Source organism: Doryrhamphus excisus, linkage group LG11, assembly GCF_037039965.1.
Source record: "Doryrhamphus excisus strain RoL-2023G ecotype Guam linkage group LG11, RoL_Dexc_Guam_v1.1, whole genome shotgun sequence".
Classification (NCBI taxonomy): domain Eukaryota; kingdom Metazoa; phylum Chordata; class Actinopteri; order Syngnathiformes; family Syngnathidae; genus Doryrhamphus; species Doryrhamphus excisus.
Window position 1 is genome coordinate 18281900 of NC_136367.1, and position 22093 is coordinate 18303992.

The 22093-nt window shown below is 41.9% G+C and overlaps 1 protein-coding gene across 1 annotated transcript in view; it reads left to right on the forward strand.

Moving 5' to 3' along the window:
• ca16b (carbonic anhydrase XVI b) overlaps positions 1-22093 on the forward strand; it is a 134348-nt gene that overhangs the window by 17789 nt on the left and 94466 nt on the right. The window contains exon 2 of the mRNA XM_058090998.2: positions 18676-18780. Coding sequence (XP_057946981.2) covers positions 18676-18780 — 105 coding nt within the window. The remainder of the gene's footprint in view (positions 1-18675; positions 18781-22093) is intronic.

The following is a 22093-nucleotide window of genomic DNA, read 5'->3' on the forward strand; positions in this document are numbered from 1 at the left end:
TTTTACCTTTTGAGGTTTTTTCAGATGTCTTCATAGGCGGAAAAGGTACGTCCTGTTACATGCTTACTTAGCCGCCTCTTATATGTCTTCTTTTATGGTGTGTTCATGTCTCACATATGGATTGTGGATGATGTAGGGGTAGGAGTGGGTATTTCTAAAAAAGTCTGAACAAGACGAGTGTAAAACTTGTCATGTACAAGTTTCCTGAGGTGGCACAGGTTGAAAACGACCTAACCCATCGCACATTTGAAACTTCGACGGGACGGCAATTAGCAGTCATTAGCAGTAACAGAAAAGATGACCAGCAGCCTGTCGGTGGTTAGTAAAGTCGGGTTTAAACAAATCATTGAGCACCTTGTTCGCCATGTATGAAAATGATCAAATGCATTCATTCCGAAATGCATTTCTACAAATAATCGCCTTCCCTTTTTTATAAGAAAAAAAAAACAAAACCCTGACCCAAATAGATGCTTGGTCCTTTCTGCAGATAAGATGTGATAAACACCCCCGGCCACTGCACGAGGAACTACAATGTAACAGGAAAAAACATTCTATTGTTGGGCGAAAGAAGCGAATCCATTCCTAACATGTTCCGGCAATGGCAGTAAATTAATACATAGCGGCTCAACGTGACCTTCAGGTAAACACAAACAACACGCCCAGGGAATCATAATGCGTGCTTTGACATTGTCAACTTTGCATTGCCAGTATTGAGCTCCAATGTCAATACTAATAATACTAATACATCCATCCCCCTCAGATCGGTTGTGCTACATCTTTCCAGTGTACATCTGCAGTCCATAAGACAAAGCAAATAAAGCATGCACAACCCAGCTCTAATAACGATGAGCACTCACCGCAAAGAAGTTGCTACGATGCATCGCGTTCGCTTGTCACGCTTTTTTATTTATCGTTTCTAAATTCAGCCTTCAAAGTATTGATTAGAGAGCAGCATCAAAGAGCGCTTAAAGAGGGAAGCAAGGGAGTTCTGACTTGCTTGTATGGCCCAGGGCAGGCGTGAAGATCCTGTTTTGGAGGTGATGCATGCAAAGTCCTCATGTAGCCGTTATTATTTATGGATAACACTGAGTCATTTGGCCAGCGCACAGCTGCAGGTTAGATATGTTTATACACAAAATCTTGTTTTTTCGCCGCATCCTGGGGAGTGTTAAACACAAAAGCAGTCTGATGATACAACCCGGTCTCCACTTGTATACATTTTCATAATCAGATTGCTTTGCTGTGGAACATTTGCAGGAGATGGAGAGTGGTGGCGAGTCGTCACAAGTTCAGTGGAATTCATATAACTCCCATTCCCCCTGCTACCTGCAGCATGGTGGATTCACATGTAGCTGTATGGAATACGTAGTGCGCTTGAACGCCACTTCAGCACAGTGTGCAAGTTCTCAGTAGGAAGAAAAAAGCATCTGTGTGCTTTCTCTGTACAAATAAACCACCCGTCCACACATAATAAAGACGATTAAAGGATTCCCTGCATGGAATCTGTCTATAGTGTCCCAACGGTAAAAGACCCACTATCCATAAGTCACCAACGCTTTTGGGCACTCGATTCTGCAGACAAGTTGACTTCCCTCATGGTGCACAAGTGCTCAGTAGGAAGAGGAAAGCATCTGTGTGCCTTCTCTGAACAAATAAACCACCCGCGCACACATAATAAAGACGATTAAAGGATTCCCTGCGTGGAATCTATCTATAGTGTCCCAACGGTAAAAGACCCACTATCCGTAAGTCATCAACACTTTTGGGCACTCGATTCTGCTGACAAGCTGACTTCTCCCATGAGAACTAAGACCATGTAGGTAAACAGACACATTTGGAAATAATTTTGTCAAAAACAAAACAAACAAAACCTTCCTATGTACGGTGCAGTCCAGCATTTGGCTAGCGGGAGTCATGGCCAGTCATGATGACACTTGGCCTCTTGCTAAAGTACGGACAAAGCAGCGTGCCGCCATTGTTCTGTAGAGCTGCTGAATGAGGCTGCAAGCTGGAACTATTAATGCTGCACTTCAGCCACTCAGGAACTTAACCTTAGTAAAAATGTGCATTTATGATATTCCGTTTTATAGCATCCTAGTCTTTGTGACAAAGCGATGAATCATATTCAAAGGAATGACCTTGTGGGCGCCATGATACTTAAGTGATGCACTCGCCACATCGGCAGTACGACAGTTGACAGTAAATGAATATCATTCTGACACTGTCAATCAAAACAGAGCATTATTATCTTTGCACAGGCGGAAGTGTTGATGCAGTTCCCTGTAATGGATATCATTTAACAGTGCAAGCGGTAATAACGCTGGCTGTTTTGTTATGCCACTGTGCCTTGAGACAGGTTGGAGATTCTTTATTGTCGTCTCTAAGAGGAAGAGGTCTCCTAAAGAGGTCACTACCCTTGAATTTGTTTAATCTTGTTAATGGTTTTCATCAGAGCCCCTATTGCACTTAATCAGCGGCCACTCTTGGCTATTTAATGCACTTAATTCACTGTAGTAGCGCTGCCCTTGAAGTGCATGCGACAGCAGATTGACACCATTTAGATTTACTGAATCATTTCAGCCTTTTCTTAGGCGTGTCCACGTGTTGGAACCCCGCCCCGCCTTGACAATGCCCACTGCTGACTTCCGTACTGGAAGTCGGGACATTTTAATTCGTGAGACATGCCTTGAGGCGGACAATGGAACAATAGTTCTTTACCAGCTTCTTATCTAAATAGACTAAATACCAGGATGTGCCCCTTTTTTCCCATTCAGGACTGTTTCAATACGCTCTGGTCACATGTAAACCATGCAGTGCAACACATGGATGGCCTCACCAGACACAAGCAAGAACATGAGTGACATTTATCTTGATGAATGGCAATCTCGCTTACAGTCATGCAAAAAAAAAAAAAAATAGTGCCTAAAATACTGTTAAGCAATTCTGGCATATGCTGGAACCTACCCCCGCTGACTTTGGTCGAGAGGCAGAGTACGCCCTCTACTGGTGGCCAGCCAATCACAGGGCACATATAGACAAACAAGCATTCACACTCACATTAATACCTATGGACAATTTGTAGCGCAACAGCCAATTAACCTAACATGCACCCATCCATCCAGCCATTTTCTATGCCACTTATCCTCATTAGGGTCACAGGGTTGTGATTGAGCTTACTAACATGCATGACGTTGGAAAATGTGAGGAAGTCGGAGTACCTGGAGAAAACCCACACATGAATAAGGAGAACATGCAAACTCCACACAGAGATGCTGAATGGCGATTCGAAACCAGATGTTCCAGATCTCCTGACAGTATCCCCAACATGCTAACCCCTTGGCCTTTATTTATCTCGGTTAAAGTAGGATTCAATATTATATTACTCATTGAATAATTTCATAGTTAAAGCATAGAAAATTGGTTTATAACATTCTAACCACTATCAGAGCCCTGTAGACATGAAATAACACCCCTATAGTCACCTGATAAGCAATAATAAGACATTTCACAACTCTTACTTGCAGACAACGGGATCTCTGGGATGTCTTCAAAGATAAAAAAAGATGGCTGCCAATCACTGTGCGATCCGTACCGGAAAAACGATTTTAAAACCCATTTTAGGGCAGCTATCATCATCCATTCATTTATTTCACGGCAGTTATCAGACAACACGATTTCTATGCATGTGCAATATATGTTAGCCCCACCCAAAAAGCATTATTAAAGGAAAACTGCACCATTTTTTTTCATTTTGCTTATTATCCACAATCAATCCACATGTCTTTTGCTTTTGTGTGTTCTAAAGATATAAAACAACTGTAATACATACAGTATGTTGCCGATTTTGGTCATTTTAAGCATTAGCTTAAAATTCTTGTGTGCACTTCTTGGGTGCATTGATTTCACACACCTCGAAAGGAACGCTACACCTCGTCTTAGCTGTTCCAAACTCAAAAACATCAAGACAGAAGCAGCGTCAGTAGCTCCAATAACATGCGTGACCTTTCGCAAGTGGCTTGAGGCATCGTGAGCCAGTGTGTGCTGAAGCTAGTCGCTAGCCAGTTAGTAGCTAGCATCATAACAACGAGAATAGACATTGCATTGAAGCAAAATGAAATGCTTTTCAGAATTCCCACTTACAGTGGGTAGAGCTGTGGGAGAAATCTCCTGTGAATCCGACTCCTGGGGGTTTAATAACAGTGCCACCATGTTGGGTGTTTGTCAGAAAAAATAATAGCACAGACAACACAGTAGGGGTGCAGGTTTTGCCAGATTTTCACCCCAATGTGTGCAGCATTTACGGAGGAGAAGAGTTAGCTTACACAAACAGAAAAATGAGTACATACAGTAGATAGCGTTGAGATAGAAACTGCAGTACTACCAATTTCAGAAATGGATACTTTGAGACCAGTGTTATTCTATTTCAGCCTCCAAGAATGTTGGTTGGTTATTTATCTGTTTTCACCTAAAAACACTCTTTCATGAACATTCCCATAAAGAAATGTCCGCTTATAACCAATCATCATCATAACACCCTCTAAGCCAATCAGAAGCCTGAAGGAAGATATAAGAGTGGAGAAAAGCCAATACAAACAACGGCACATACCTGGTAGTTTTGTAATTAGTGCATAGAAAATTTGTTTACAACTTCATAAATAGGATTATTAACATTATTAGACCCCTGTAGACATTAAATAACACCCATGTAGTCGCCTTTATACTCCTATTACTCATTGTTTACATCACATTGCTGCAGAGACTCACAGCCGCCGCTAGCTAACAAGCTAGCAAGCTAACCAGCTAGCCTCACTGGACAGGAAACTGCACTTTTTCGTGAATTTTGCCCATTATCTTGATGTGAGACATGAATAAACTCGTCTTTCTCGCTTTTGCGTGTTCTAAAGATATCAAAACAGCTAAAAACAATAATGTTTAATTTACATAATGAGAGCTGCGTATTAACCCCATTATTATTATTGCCAAGAACTACGTTACTGGCATAGTGACACCTCGCCATGCTACACTGGCTAGCGACTAGCTTCACCACGCACTCGCTCACAATGCTCAAAATAATATGAATGCTTTGTGTTGTTTTTAATGCTAAGAATGATATGTACCGTTTTTTTAATTTTTTGATACCACAAACTGAAAAGTAATCGTTCAAAAAATGTTCCCGATCTCGGAGTTAAAAGATAAGCGTGTTTGTGTTTACTGGTAATATATCTACCTTACATTGGACGTGTGTAAGTGCTTGATGATGTTCTGATGTGCCGGCCTGCCGGCAAGATAAACACACACAAACACAAAGCCAACATATCTGGCAGACCATCATGTGGTGTTTACAGGTCGCTGTAATCCACCGATCCCTCGGGTCGATGAGCAAGTCTCGCCGGACCGTCGGAGAGCGATTGACGCCCTGATTAATTGATTTTCCGTGAGAGGTGGTGGCAGCGGGCAGGTGGTGGAGGTGCGATACAACCTGATGAGCGCCGGCAAGACCGTGAAGCCGCTCCTCGTGAATGTGTCGCTTTTGTTCTTTGTATTTTTCTTTAAATATCACAGTGGAATCAGTTGGCATTGGCTCCAGAGAAAATGAATCCATTTTGAACGGCCCGCTGTGTCCCATGTCCTGATCAAAAGTCGAGTTGAAAAATTTGAAGGATGTTAATTTTGCTGTTTTTGGTGATCATAAGGAGGTTGTAATTTGCATTATAGTGAAATAGGCTGTTTATCAGCTGATCAAATGTTAAAAGTGATCTATTATGCTTTTTGCACTTTCCTGATTTATAAATGTTGTTATAATGTTTTATTATCGTGCTAAACTATGGCAATGTTTTTTAGTTTGACGTTGATTGGCGTTGACTTCCTTTTATGAGCGTACTGTTCAAGCGGATTGAGATCAATCACAGTGGAGTGGGCGTGCCCAGAGGCGGGTCGTGGATGGAATAAAATAAAATAGACGGTTTTGGAAATCCAAGCAAATCCAGCTGGAATGGGTGCAGATTCTGGAAGATTGAGACAGCTTTATGTGCTGGTTATTGTGTGTAGCTGCTCTATAGGAATCCACAACTCAATACAAAGGGCCCATAATGAGTATAATAGGTCCCTTCCAGGCTCTGAGCCTTGTGAGAGGTCCCCGGCGCCATCCAATCATTGACTTCCTTATATGAGCGTACTGTACAGGCGGATTGAGATCAGTCGCAATGGAGTGGGCGTGCCCAGAGTCGGGTCGTGGGTGGAATAAAATAAAATAGACGGTTTTGGAAATCCAAGCAAATCCAGCTGGAATAGGTGCAGATTCTGGAAGATCTCGACAGCTTTCTGTGCTGGTTATTGTGTGTAGCTGCTCTATAGGAGTCCACAATGCTAGGGGCACATAATGAGCATCATAGGTCCTCTCCAATGTTCCTGGCATGAAAAGGAGATGCCACTTGAGATATTTTCCATCATCGTCATGCTTCAACGGAACAATGGAGCAGGTTGTGCAGGGGCGTCAAACGGTAGTCTGCTATGCGGAGATGTTGCAGGGGGCATCCCTAATTTCTTAAGGCCCTTGTCTGTGTGGTAATGATTAGTTTCTTCAACAGGACAACGCCACACTTCATAAAGCTCACTCTGTTCCAGACAGTGGATGCCAGTGGAACCATGTGACAGCGATCATTGATTAATTAATTATGGAAAAATTGCGATAGATTGAGGGAGCGATATTTGAACCAGGAAGTGGTGAAGGACCGGCGCTTTCATTGCAAGTTACATATTTTCAATATGAAGACACAACAATAATTCCAGGCTGTGGATGTCTTCACTCACATACTGTGGCAATGTACCGCTCCATTACAGTCAGTGTCCCCCCCCCCCCCCCGCTTCACGATAGCATTGTTAATTATGCACGGATCCGAGTACATGGTCTTCTGACATGTGTCCAAAAATACACCTTGCAAGTGTTTCCATGCTGTTGTCAGGTTGCAAGATGGTGACAGGCTCAGATGAGATTTTAATGAGAAGGCCTTATCCACATTTTCACCCAAACAGACTGCAGTGGAAGTGCAGCCTAATGAGCAAGATGAGTTTGCCTTCTTTGCCCTTCCTCCTATTTTGCTTGCTTTGTTCTTCAAGTTCCCCTGATGAATCTCAAGCTAAATTGTTTTTTTTCTTTGCATGGTGGTCCAAGGCCGGAATACACACAATGCCCACAAGGGTGTGTGTGTGTGTGTGTACCTTTTGGGTGTGTGTTTGCGTGTTTGTGTGTGTGTTTTTGAAGTGGGTGCAGCTCTTTCTGGCGCTTGACTATTTCTACATCACGTCTGAATGTCTCTCCAGGAAGTTGCCTTTCAGTTTCCCAGCAGCCAACCTGGCGTTGAGGCAAACATTTCAGCACAATGTTTGCGCTACCTGTCAATTAACATGTGAATAAAAAGGCAGGCGGGTCTTTGACTTGTAAAAAATAAAAAAATAATAATAATCATGACAAGTTGTCAAAGTAAATGTGACGGTAAATTTCTAAATTAACTATTGGATTTTTCTGCCGCCCCTCGAGGACCCGCTTTTAACACCAGACTACAGGACTTAATTGTGCTGTAATACGGCTACATTTCTTTGGCCCAAGGGCTTCTTGTGTACTCTTTGCTGAACCTGCGTGTTTGCTTTTAGCTGTGTAGGCCGAATTATCTGCATTGGGATTTGAATAGTTGTTTTATTATTTCTGAGCTTGACGTCCCGGCCCCCTAAGGCTAGTCTCCCTGCGTCGGATCTTTGGCTGATCATGGCAACTTCTCGTGTCGGTGGGGGTCTCTGGTGTGACTTGAACACTTCCGGGGATGTAGAGCCGCCCGTATCAGGAATGAGAAACGTACATTTTTTTAACTGAGAGGTGCTCGTAGAGCAGGGGTGGGCAAACTGTTTGACTCGCGGGCCGCATTTATTTAACAAAATTGAGGGGGGGTGGGGGGGGCAGACTATATATTTTACACATAACAGTCCACCTGGTATTATTTTATCTGTAAACGTGTCATGCAAATGTCTATTATTATTTTATATTTAAATATTTTATATAATAATAATAAATTATTATTATAATAATATATTATTTATAACAATAAATTATTATTATAATATAATAATAATTGATAAGTCTATTATTATTTTATATTTAAATATTTTATATAATAATAATAAATTATTATTATAATAATATATTATTTATAACAATAAATTATTATTGTAATATAATAATAATTGATAAGTATATTAATAATAATTATTAATACTATTATTATATTTAAATATGTATATAATAAATTGTTAATATAACAATATATTATTTATAATAATAAATTATTATTATACTATAATAATTGATATGCATAATTATTATTATTATTAATAATAAAATTATTATTATTGTGTCCCTTTTTTCAGGAGCACTTTGTAAATAACAGACCACATCAAATTCAAACGAAATTGATAAAACCATCAAAAGGTTGGCTCAAGCCATGATGCCAGGTTGTATGTTGAGTTTAAATGAAATATGGGCGGTATTCAAACACTTGGTGGGCCGGATGTCATGATTAATCATGGTTACCGTATTTTCCGGACTATAAGTCGCATGACTTATAGTCTTGAAAATACGGTAATTAATTTAAAAACTGATACATCTCATCATCATTTGACAGCACCACTAAAAATCCACTAAGTGTTCACACTCTTGAACCTTTTCCTGTTGCATTTGTTTGCATCATTACATCAAATTGCAGACGAATGGCAACACATTTTTAAATATTTAATTTGATGGGTTCTTAGATTTTTGAGATGACACACACAGTAAAATATTTCTATGTATTCATTCAATCCCTAATCATTTTGATGATAGTAATTCTATGATATACTTCATTATAGTTATTTTATTTTTTTTAATAGTTATTATAGATATTTAAAAAATATAATACAAGGCTTGAGGAAATCCAAAGGGAAAGTGAAGGGAAAGAAAATAAACCTGCGATTAGCATTTGTCAAGAAGTTGCGTGCATGTGAGCGATTCCCCAACTCAAGAGAAGCAGATGTCATTTGACAGTTGCCTGGATGTGTTGCTGATGAGATTGTACAGACAGCAGCTGTCTCTCTGTGTGCACCATTTTTCGTTTTTTTTTTGTTTTTAATTCTTCATATGCAAAGCAATTTCAATCGGGAGCCATTACACACTGTGAAAGCACCCCCCCTCTCCCAGCTCACTTCTGTTTGTAGCAAATTCACACAAAATAATAGGACTGTTTTTTTTTCCCCGTCTAATTAGTCAATTTAATGGTAGGCCTTTTCCCAGCCTCTAATTTAAGGAAATGGTTGGAAGAGGAATGAGGTTTGCTTCCCTTTCAGTCAAAGTGTCCAAAGTGAAGCCTGCTGATGAATGTCAAGCAGGCTGCTGGGCAGGAACGCCAAAGACTGATTGACATGCGTGGAAATGTTGCATTTGATCCAGCTGTTACGTCTGACACATCGCACTTTTCCGACGTACGTATATGCAGGGGGCAAATGCTCACACCATCTTGATAAAATTGCAGTGTTAATTTTCACCTTTTGAAAGCGAAGGTTGTTCACCTTACAAGGTGAAATCATGTCAGGGAACATGTCTTTTTAATTTTTTCATTCAGCGCAGAGAAACACTGTCAGATTTCTCATTATAATAGCAGATGACATCACGGCGTAATGGTTGCGAGAAGCTATTCCGGTCATGCCGCCACCTCCAAGGTGAAACGCGCCGTACATTACAGGTTTTGCCCTCGACCCTTAGAGCCCAGTGGAGGCAATTTACTTCCAAAAATGACATATCCTGTACTTGCTTTAATTGCTCACAATTTATACACAGAGACGTGTCAACTCAGATAGGACAACTTTAGCGTATCATCAACAACGGCCCGACAGAATCTTATGGAAGGAAGTAACGTTTGAACCCTGACTGCCATACAAATGTAATAGAAAAAGTCACCATGTTTTCCATGTCACTTCTCTGGTGGGGAAGGAACCTGAACTTGTGCGAGAGGTTGAGATATTTCGACTAGACATAGTCGGACTCACCTCGACCTGGAGGAGGTGGCCGGGGACCGGGAAGTCTGGGCTTCCCTACTAAGACTGCTGCCCCCGCGACCCGGACCCGGATAAGCGGAGGAAATGGATGGATGGATGGATGGACCATGTTATCCTGCACTTTTTATTTTAATGGTTTGGCTGGTTCACGACCTTTGACCTATATCCTCAATCTGGGGTATCCAAAGTGTAGCCCGGGGGCCCACGTAATTGGTCCTAATATTCATTCATTCATTTTCTACCACGGAGGGGGCGATGTCGTAGTTAGTATGCGGTTTCGAACACAGCCATAGTCTGCTTTCAACTAGTCACATTGGAGAGGCTGAAATCAGGATATGGACAGTACATTTTTTAATGAAATGATTAATCGAGGGGCGGCACGGCGGCTAGGAGACCAGGGTTCAATTCCACCCTCGGCCATCTCTGTGGGGAGTTTGCATGTTTTCCCTGTGCATGCATGGGTTTTCTCTGGGTATTCCAAAAACATGCTAGGTTAATTGACCACTCCAAATTGTCCATAGGTATGAATGTGAGTGTGAATGGTTGTTTGTCTATATGTGCCCTGTGATTGGCTGGCCACCAGTCCAGGGTGTACCACGCCTCTCGCCTGAAGACAGCTGGGATAGGCTCCAGCACCCCCGCGACCCTCGTGAGGATAAGCGGTAGAAAATGAATGAATGAATGATTAATCGATTAATTGGATTATCGATTAATCATTGATAATTGATAAGCGGTAGAAAAGGAATGAATGAATGATTAATCGATTAATCGATTAATCATTCATTCATTCATTTTCTACTGCTTATCCTCACCAGGGTCGCGAATGATTAATCGATTATTTGGATAATCGATTAATCATTGATTAATGGCTACAATCTATTGTATTATGTTATTTGTCTTGTTTTTATGTGCAGTTTCACTGCCTGGTTTATTTGTGAAATGCTGTATTTGTTCTGATGACAGTGGAAACACATCAAGGTGAAAAAAAAGAATAGAACCCCATCTGATAAAAATCCATAAAACTGAACCTACAGCCATTTGGAGTGGAGAATGTGAGCACTACAATGTTGACATGACCTCCAGATGCATTCCTTTGCTGGCACGTTTCACATTCCACTTTGAAGATTTTTTTTTTATTTTTTTTGGCGAGTCATCAAGTGGTACTTTGGGCTTGGCATTAATTAGCGTAAGCCGCTACAACCTCCCGCCTTGGAAGCAGCTACCTGAGTGCCACCTTCGTTAATGACGATAATAATTAGCAACACAGTGAGGGGAATCCATGCCAACGTGAATGTTACAAATGAGGGCCGGACGCCCAACATCATTTTTACATTTTGCAAGCTTGAGACTATTTCTGGGCACAAATTGTGTGAGTAATTATAACATCAGGACCATGATGCGAGGCTGAGACGATGCCAAACTCATCACTTCATCATGATTTTTTTTTTTTTTTGCAAATTTGTGCCAAAAATCTAAAGTGCAGACTTTGGCAGCTTAAATGCATCAAGCAGTTGCTGGGTTCACTTTTTGGACGAGTTTGTCAGCAATGACAACAACACAGATTGAAGGTGGTGCTATTTGTCACTTTAAAGGAAAACTGATCTTTTTGGGGGGAATTTTTCTCCATCATCCACAATCCTTATGTGAGACATGAACACACGTCGTTCTCTTGTTGTGTGTTTGAAATAGAGAAAAACTGCTAATGCTAAGAGTCCAGTTGGTGCCAGTTCGCGCCAACGCAATTTGCTGTGGCGCCTAGTGTCACCAATAAGGTGCCGAGTGGCGTGCTGTGGCTCAAACTGCCTCCCAACTGGCTTGTGGTGAGGAGACCCGAGTTTGATTCCACCGTCGGGCATCTCCGTGTGGAGTTTGCATGTTCTCTCCGTGCATGTGTGGGTTTCCTCCCACATTCCAAAAACATGCTAGGTTAATTAGCGACTCCAAATTGTCCATAGGTATGAATGTGAGTGTGAATGGTTGTTTGTCTATATGTGACCTGTGATTGGCCGGCCACCAGTCCAGGTTGTACCCCGCCTCTCGCCCGAAGACAGCTGGGATAGGCTCCAGCACCCCCGTGACCCTTGTGCGGATAAGCGGTAGAAAATGAATGAATTAATATTAATAATACTACTTTGCAGGCTACACTAATCCACTCTCTCTCACTTCCTCTTTCCTGTCCTGAGATTTTTTCGTCTACATGATCTCGCCAAGCTCTCATCAACCACCTTGTGGCTGTTTTTATTCTTTTTGCCTCTCGTACAAACAAACGAAAATGCCTAAATGAAGCATTCTCAAGCATAAATCGGGTTAAAATGCATTCGAAGACGTTATGATGGTATTTAATATGTAGTATGTATGTTACATTGATGAGACAATCACCCCATCAGGAAGTAACGTACCGCAACCGGAAGTAAAACAAGGATCTCGCTCAATGCTAAGTGGCACTTATGTCTTATTTTCAAGGACTATGTCGACTGTATTGGGAGCGTTAAAGGTTGTCATTTCATGTCTAGACTGAACTTTTTCATAAGAAGACAAAATGAACATAATGGCGCCATAATTATTGGGCTTGGGACTGAGACTGAGAGACATTGAAGAAGTGGCTAATCATGTGAGGAGGGTCTGTTATATGAATTCAAATAGGACATTTATAAATAGGACCAGTTGGTATATATTGCCATTAAGTAAAATTTAAGATACAAGATTTCAGTCCATTTGTAATGTTTTCCCTTAAAAGGTTAGAAAAAAATATCCCTACTCCTCTCCGGAGAGGTTCAAGTCCTAAATACAGTAAAGTCTCGTTATATCGATATCGGTTATAACGAATTACTACTTATTACGATACTATTTTCATTTCCCGGCAAATTTCTAGTCTTTTATGATATAATTAGTTCCGTTCATACGATACCCGGTTATTATGATAATCCGGTTTCTACGATGCCCTTTTCATCTCCCGCCAGCCAATTTGGTCTGCTTATATCGATACAAAAGCAGCTTAAATCAATCTTTGCTTAAGGATTTCAATACCAAAAAAGAACACAGCGAACGGCTGCTTCCAGTCAACTTTATTTTTCACACTTCCACCACCAGAGCGCAGCACACACACCGATTCCCGCACAGGTTCACAGGTCATGCTCAACCCGCCCCACATAGCTGGCCAAACACATGCCTGTATAGAATCTATACACACGAGAGAAACCACAAACGCAGTTGGTTCTTCTGTTGCAGGCAAGCTGCTCGACATTGTTCTATAGTATAGAACAATGTCGAGTGCATTATTGCCCACTTTTAATGCAGTTCGGCGCAGGATCGGATATATGGATAGTCCGGTTATATCGGTATTTTTTCCAACTCCCGAGAATAGCGATATAACGAGACTTTACTGTATATGTATATGTTCTCACAAGACCAGAAATCTCAGTGTTTTTGGTGTGGAGCAAAGTACTGAACGACAATATTGCACGCAACCCAGATTTCTTATTTTGAGTATTTTGCCCCTTTTTATTGCACATTGTATCAACTCAATCATATCAGTGAATGTGTTCCTAGCCCAGCACGCCTTCTTATTTGCCCTATTGAATGAGTCAGCGTGCAGTGTTGAGCCCTGCTATGACTTACCTGCTCTTGGACCCACGGTGAGCCTCTGGGGCTGCGGTGAACTTTCACGCCGCGGCAGCAGCAGCAGCAACAGAAAGCAAAGCCAAAGTTGTCACTGTCTGACTGGGCCAGCATGGAGAAGCTTTGCTTATTCTTCAAAGCCAGAACAGCGTTTTATTTGGAGGCTTTTCTTGTTACATTTAGACGCTATATCATGCATATTTCTTTAATTTTTTTCCATTTACTCCAGTTTGCATGATTTGGAATTGTCCAAAATTGTAGCTGACACACTTTTCCCAGATGACGCTGTTATTTTGCCTGAATATGCACCACTGAAATTCACAAGCAGATTTTGTGGATTGTGGATTTCTGGTCCAATAATGTATAGAAATAAAAAAAATGTAAATAAAAAAAAATCAAAATATGTGATAATAAAGCATACACTGTACAGATGCTGGATATTGGTTTCATTACCGAAATCGACAAATACCCATATTGGCAGCAGCTACTCCCTCAAACTAACTAAACACATTAGCCTTTGTTTACTGTGATGCTAATGGATTCATTTGACAAGTAAACACTGTAAAACAAGACATACTGGAATGTGCAATACAGGTCTACAAAAGCCTCATACATTTTAAGATATTTACATTTTAAATAAAAAAAAAATCGAATAACTAATAGTTGTCGATTAATTTGATGATCGATTCATTGATTAATTGTTGCAGCTGTAGACAACAAAGTAGTCCAATCAGCGAATGTTATAATAAACTGGGTGTAGATATTCCCTGTATTTTTGCTACATAGTTTGACTACATGTGACTCAGACTGATTCTCATATTAGATCAGGTAACGGCCATTTTGCAGTCATTAAATAGCATATACTGAATACAATCTGGCGAAGGCAGAATGGCGAAACTTGGGAATGATTCCAGACCACGGACATACCGAGCAGCTTGCAGAAGTACGTTCTGCCGCTAGCCGGTTTTAGAGGCAGATGGAGGTGGCGCCACAACAGACAGAAGCACAGTTGTAGCGCTGGCCTGATGACCAGGCTAAAGGCTAGATCGGGAGTCCGATTCCATCTGCTGGATAGATCATCGTCCATTGTCATTCATCAGTGCACTTCCTGCTCTTCTAGATGGTTTGGGTGGCACCAGTCGATGAAGTCTTCTGATCAGTTTTCTGTTCTTACCCATCCTGATAGATCCCACGATGTCCGTGTCATCCCTGAACTTCCGTACATTGCTGAGCTCAGAGTTGTATTGAAAGTCGGACCCGTACAGGGGAAACAGAACAGGGGAGAGCACAGTTCCTTGCGGTTCTCCCGTGGTGCTGGTATTGCTGTCGGACCTGAGGTTCCCCAGTCCTGAAAACGGACATCTGCTGAACCTGACACTGAAAACCTTCACAGACGGTGACACACAAGGAACTAAGAGTCCGGTTAAGGGAATCAGAGAAGCGGAATAGAAGGAAACTAGAATAAATGAATGCGGAATAACAACATGTAGGACCATCAGTGGCTGAAGCTCATAGAGAGGTTAATGTTATTAACATTTTTACACCCGAGAACTACTTTTCTGGTGTAGTGACACCTCACCACAGTAGGTGCTAGCCGGCTAGCAATTAGCTTCAGCATACACCCGCTCATAGCGAAAGGTAACGCTACGTATTGCTGCTTTCCTTTTGTTTGTTGATGACCTTGTTGGAGCTTTTTGGAAGTGTTTCCTTTTTAGCTGTTTTTATATCTTTAGAATGCCCAGAAAAGGTAAAGCCTGTGTGTTCATGTCCACATCATCAATGTTCCCCCCCAGAATTCACTTTTTCCTAAGTAATGCAGATTTTTTTTTACCATGCATCGTTTCATAAAATATGATTTAGGTTAATTTAACGTAATATTTTTAATTTTCATGCTAACGCCATGGATGCAATTGAAATTTGAACTTGTCTTGCTGATTTCTAATGCAGGTAAAACGCTCCTGGGGTGGTTGTTAGGCTGCTGTTGTGTTTTTTCCAAGGGTCTCGGGGGGGGGTTCTTGGCTTGTTGTTGAGTGTGATATTATGGAACAAATAGCTCGGTCGAGGCGGCGAAGAGATTGCCCTCGGGGTGATGAAAAGTGGGGAAGAAGTTTGTATGCCCAGACATTACATGCTCTTTTGATCCAGCGGCCTTTGAAGGCTTGTTCCTGCCTAACATCCTTGAGATAATCAGGGGTAAAACAAAAAAAAAAAGTAAAATAATGTCTAAGATAAAGACACGGTAGCTGTGTAAGTCAAACCCTAATTTGCATGGGTTTCCTTCATTTAGCATCTATGAGGGTTTTAGTGCAGGGCGAGGCTCTCCTCCTGCACAGAATGCATTTTCTGCTTGGCTCAATCAGAGATGCTGCGACTTTAATCCTTCGCCCTCGGGGGACGGCTGACATGGATGAGAGTAAACTGTTGACACGGAGCTGTCTCCTATGCTCTTTGATCAAAGCCTGCGCGGCCCTCCTGTTTCACAACCTGCCCTTCAAATATTGCTCACAGGCCTCGCTCTCTGTTTCATTTCATACGCGGTATTTGAATCCACGCATGCAAGCATGCACGGATGCCGTCACAAAGCGGCTATTTATGACGTTTCCATCATGGCCTCCGTGACTTTACCTCCGAGCACAATGCCTTCGATTTTTGCAACGCACTCAGCGTCTTCGTGAACGATTTTTGTTGTGTTTTTGGAGGCGGTAATGTGCTGACTACACTTACGAGGGCGGACCTGGCTGGATGCTGTGCTGGTTAATTAATCCCTAATAATGATGCAACGATTAGCAACAGTCAAGATTATTAGTAGTGGCTGCAGATGTAGTACATACATGGACCCTAACTCTCAGTGGCCTTATTTTGATATGTCTGTTTTCTTGCACACAGCAATTAAAGGCATGTGCACGGAGATTTGCTTTTGGAAACGCACCATATAGATAAATACTCCCAAAGCACTAGTAACATTGAAAACATTAAACTAAATTAAATATTTTTCCCCCTTGGTGCATGCTCCTGATCTTCACAAAGTTTCATGGAAATCATTTCAAACAGTCTCAAAGGATGCTAAATGCTAATTTAGTGGATTGACCCGACGATAAGACGACCTTGAGTCTAATATGACTGATCACCTTTATCTTCAAATTAGCATCAGAAAGGCTGCATATTGCTACAGCGTAGTCGCTTGTTATTTTCTGTGTGTAAAACCAGAATTATTGTTTATAAAATGTGTTTTGTGCTAGCATGTGTTGCTGTCTGGAACAGATGGATTGTATTGACATTATTTTCTATGGGAACATTTGCTTTGGTTAGAGTGTTTTGGTTAGAGTCCGTTTTGGTTTTGGAGTCAAACCTTATGGCTTCAGTGGCACAATCCACTGAGCGCTAGCATCGAACGCTAAGTAGTTGACGGAGTTATTGGCTCATAATGGCTACTACAAATCATTTTAAAGCGTGTAAAACTATTGTGAAAAGACAAATTATGTCCTGTATTATGTCTTATTTTCTATTATTATATCTACAATATATGGTAATACATGTGTAAAGGTGACTATAGGGGTGTTATTTCATGTCTAGAGGGCTCTAATTGTGTTATAAAACAGGTTTAACTATGAAAATAATCGATTTATCATAATGGCTACTACAAATAATTTTAAAGCGTGTAAAACTATTGTGAAAAGACAAATTATGTCTTGTATTATGTCTTATTTTCTATTATTATATCTACAATATATGGTAATACATGTGTAAAGGTGACTATAGGGGTGTTATTTCATGTCTAGAGGGCTCTAATTGTGTTATAAAACAGGTTTAACTATGAAACAGATGGATTGTATTGACATTATTTTCTATGGGAACATTTGCTTTGGTTAGAGTGCTTTGGTTAGAGTCTGTTTTGGTTTTGGAGTCAGACCTTATGGCTTCAGTGGCGCAATCCACTGAGCGCTAGTGTCGAACATGTGTAAAGGTGACTATAGGGGTGTTATTTCATGTCTAGAGGGCTCTAATTGTGTTATAAAACAGGTTTAACTATGAAAATAATCGATTTATAAATAAGAACTGCTACTTTGCAGGAATCCACTTATCACGGTGGAGGTTGAAGTAATTTACCATGCTAAAATATATACTGAATTGTGATATCATTTTTCATCAAGACAATATTTCCAGCCTCATGCAGCACTTGTTTGTCCAACTTTGTTTGCAGGCAACGGAAGCCATGCTCAGTTTTAGATCAAAAGCATTTGTAAAAAAAAAAAAATGTCGAAGTAACGGCCAATGACGTCACACACAAATGAGAAAATCCCCCTCCTTGAATTTAGTCTAATTAATAAAATCCCTGAGCTAAAGCTGTTGCCTGGTTCACGAATTTTAGCGAATGAAGTTTTCCATTTCATCATTTTCCAGTTGACATGGTGTGGCAGCACACCAGCGGTGCAGCCGAGTTCCAGCCCAGCTGCCGCTGAAATGGATGTAATTGTTGGTAACCGTTGGAGTGCACGACGCATCACAAGCTCTGCAGGCTGGCAAATCTTGTTTTCTGCAGGTCTTGATGGTGATGATCATTGCCAGCCATTCAGGCTTTGTGTCAAACGATGCTTACTGGACTGAAAGCAAGAAAGCAAGAGGTTTTTTTTTTTTTTTTTTGTCTTCCCACTGGCACACGTGTCTTGTTATAGCATTCCGTGTTCCTCAGGAGAAGACCATGGCGTGGTAGGATGTTGCTCAAGTGTATTTTGATCATCATCTCCCTCTGGGGTTAACATCCATGCTGGGAGTTGTTGCAATTTTCAGCTGATGCGATACTTATGTGGTAATATACAATTCCAAGCATGGCTAGCTTTTAGAATTCCATGAATGTGTTATATTTACAACCCACCGGCATGGCGGAACATTAACATTTGACAATTTCCCTCTGCTCAATAGCAACTCTGTGAGGTTATTATAGAATAGTAGGAAATGTAACTCTTGTCTCCTTTTTCACAGTGCTGTCAGAGGGACAACCTCACCACGCTGGAGCAAGGCATCATGGGAGCGCCGGTCTAATGAGGGAGAGGAGGGCGGCTGGGGACTCCTACTGGTCCTACTCAGGTAAATCTCTCATTTCACAAGCACGGTCTTTCTTGCTTTATTGGGATGTGTTCAGGAACGTAGCTATCATCTCCATCTGCTATCATCTCCTTTGTTGGCTCCACCTTTGAGAGACTCAAAAGGTTGCTTTTAAGTCGCCAGATAACGAGATGACGGTACTCTGTGTATACGACCACTATGTTGTGGAAAGCAGGCTTCGCTACACATCAAAACAAATAAAGCCCGGGGCTATGCTAGCTATGAGTCAGTCACAGACCTGGTGGAAAAACTGGTTCTTCCTAGTTCTTTGGACCGCGTCACTTTCAGAGAAGCCATCAATGATCACATTCTTGGTTATAGAGCCCTGAATGAAAGTACGCTTGGTTTTAGTGGAATTTGTGGAGCAATGGCGGACCCCTCTTCACCCGGGTTCTCTTGACCAGAGAGCAGCACCCACATGTCCATCCATGTTCCGCGGTAAGCGGGGAAGTGTGGAATGGTTCTGGGTTTTCAGCAGCCCGGAAATAGTGCATGAAATCCGGCTACGAAAACGGTGAGCCGACACCATCGTCCTGGAAGCCCGGGGGCTTGGCGATGGAGCTCACAATTTGGCAAACAGCGCAGTGACACATACACAAAAGTATTCATGCAGACTGATTTGGTGTAAATACGCAAATAGAAATATTGGAAACATTATTTTCATCTGCTACGCGCGAGATAAGCTTTCAGTGCTTTTTCGATGACGTGTAGTCAACTGTTTATTAGTCACTTCCCGAAACGACTGAACTGCAAGAGCGCGCTTGTCATTTGTCATTTTTTCGAATTTTTTTAGAATTTAAAATTTTTAGAAGTTTGCTTTGAAAAATTAACAATGTAGAGCATTCATTCATTTTCTACCACTTATCCTCACGAGGGTCGCGGGGGTGCTGGAGCCTATCCCAGCTGTCTTCAGGTGAGAAGCGGGGTACACCGTGCGCAGGTTGCCAGCCAATCACAGGGCACATATAGACAAACAACCATTCACACTCACATTCATGCCTATGGACAATTTGGAGTCGCTAATTAACCTAGCATGTTTTTGGAGGAAACCGGAGTACCCGGAGAAAACCCACGCATGCAAGGGGAGAACATGCAAACTCCACACAAGAGATGACCGAGGGTGGAATTGAACTCGGGTCTCCTAGCTGTGAGGCCTGTGTGCTAACCACTAGACCACCGTGCAGCCCCCATGTGGAAAATTCATTCATTCATTCATTTTCTACCGCTTATCCTCACGAGGGTCGCCGGGGTGCTGGAGCCTATCCCAGCTGTCTTTGGACGAGAGGCGGGGTACACCCTGGACTGGTGGCCAGCCAATCACAGGGCACATATAGACAAACAACCATTCACACTCACATTCATACCTATGGACAATTTGGAGTCGCCAATTAACCTAGCATGTTTTTGGAATGTGGAAACCGGAATCCGGAGAAAACTCACATATGCACATGGAGAACATGCAAACTCCACAAAGAGATGACCGAGGGTGGGATTGAACTCGGGTCTCCTAGCTGTGAGGCCTGCGTGCTAACCACTAGACCACCGTGCAGCCCCCATGTGGAAAATTCATTCATTCATTCATTTTCTACCGCTTATCCTCACGAGGGTCGCCGGGGTGCTGGAGCCTATCCCAGCTGTCTTCGGGCGAGAGGCGGGGTACACCCTGGACTGGTGGCCAGCCAATCACAGGGCACATATAGACAAACAACCATTCCCACGTATGCACGGGGAGAACTACACACAGAGATGACCTAGGGTGGAATTGAACTCAGGTCTCCTAGCTAACCACTCGACCACCGTGCAGCCCCAATGTAGAGCATAATTAAAAATCTATGTACTATATATACTATTTGAGCAAAGTTGGTGGTGCTCCATAGTCCGTAGGTATAGTACACACTCAAATTAGCTCGTTAGCATTAAAGCTTACCACCAGCACTATTAAACCGTCAAATTGCCAGTATCACGGCTTCCAATGCAGCACTGCGGGGCCGCTGATATTTATTTTAACATTGTTGAAAAATGCTAAACGATGGCACCTGTAATGCAATTCCTCCCCTCTTCAAGTTTCAGCTGCATTTCCGGCGAATGTTTTTCACCCGATTTGCACAGCAACAGTTGGCCCAGATGTGAAAACAGCTGTATTTCCTGGCCTCCCTCCTGCTTCTCATTATTGTTAGCATGCATGCTTTTTAATGCCAAACAAAGTGCTTGTGGGAAATCAAAACTTGCCTCCGTCTCCTCGTCGGCAGCCCCAAAAGTGAACACTCACATGGATGCACATGCAAATATGCAGTATATAACCCACAGTTTGTTTTTCATAGCCGCTGTGTGTGTGTGTGTGTGTGTGTGTGTGTGTGTTCAATGTTAGGTTGAGATGTTCTTCTGCAAAGCCTTCAAAGGGCAACAGCAGAGGTTTAGTTCAAAGACTGAAGACTAGATTTGAGAATATATTACCATGACGTGTCAGGGTGTTAACGGCAGGGGGCATATTAGAAGTAAACACAGCAATTACTGTTTTAATTTATGTAGCATTTAAAACACACACAAACATTCATGCCATTTACTATTTATAAAGCCCTCACCCACCAATCCCACACGTAGAGGTTGGTCATGAAAGTGAAGCTCAGCTAGTGATTGACCTCACAGCTTTACTAATGCTTGTTCAAGAGAGTTGGATTTTTTATTTTTTTTCAGGGATGTGTGGGCTTGCTGGCGAAGGAATACATTTTGTAGCGCTGCTAAGCGCACTTTATGATTTTTTTTTTTTTTTTTTAACTTGGTGTTTCATTCAGCCCCTGCACATTCACAGCGAACACCTGAGGCCCCCGTGCAAACAAAGCTGTCCAGCGGGAAATAGAGGTTATGTGCTTTGGTAAAGGGCACCTCACTAGATGGGCCCAAGAGGCGGAAAAACACTCTGTTAAATTGTATTTACGGCTTCCATGCTCTAAAAACAGCATGTAGAAAATAACTAACCCCCGCTCTCGGAAAGCAGCACATTCAAATTGGGGAAATGCTTAGTATTTAATAAACACGGCAGAAAGTCAACATTTTTTGTCCTCATTTCTACACCGAAGTATGTGTGCATTTGTGGATTGTTTTCAACTGTCCTTCCGGGACCTCCCATTAAAAAGACCACTGAAAGGCGTAATGAGGAATCTAATTTGACCTTCATAGAAGAACTTTGTTTTTGTTACAGCATTCCGTGTAAAAGCGAGTTTCCCTATGCAGTGGAACAGGCCGGTTAGTGTGGTCGATTAACGTCGATTAACGTCGATTAATGTCAATATTACGG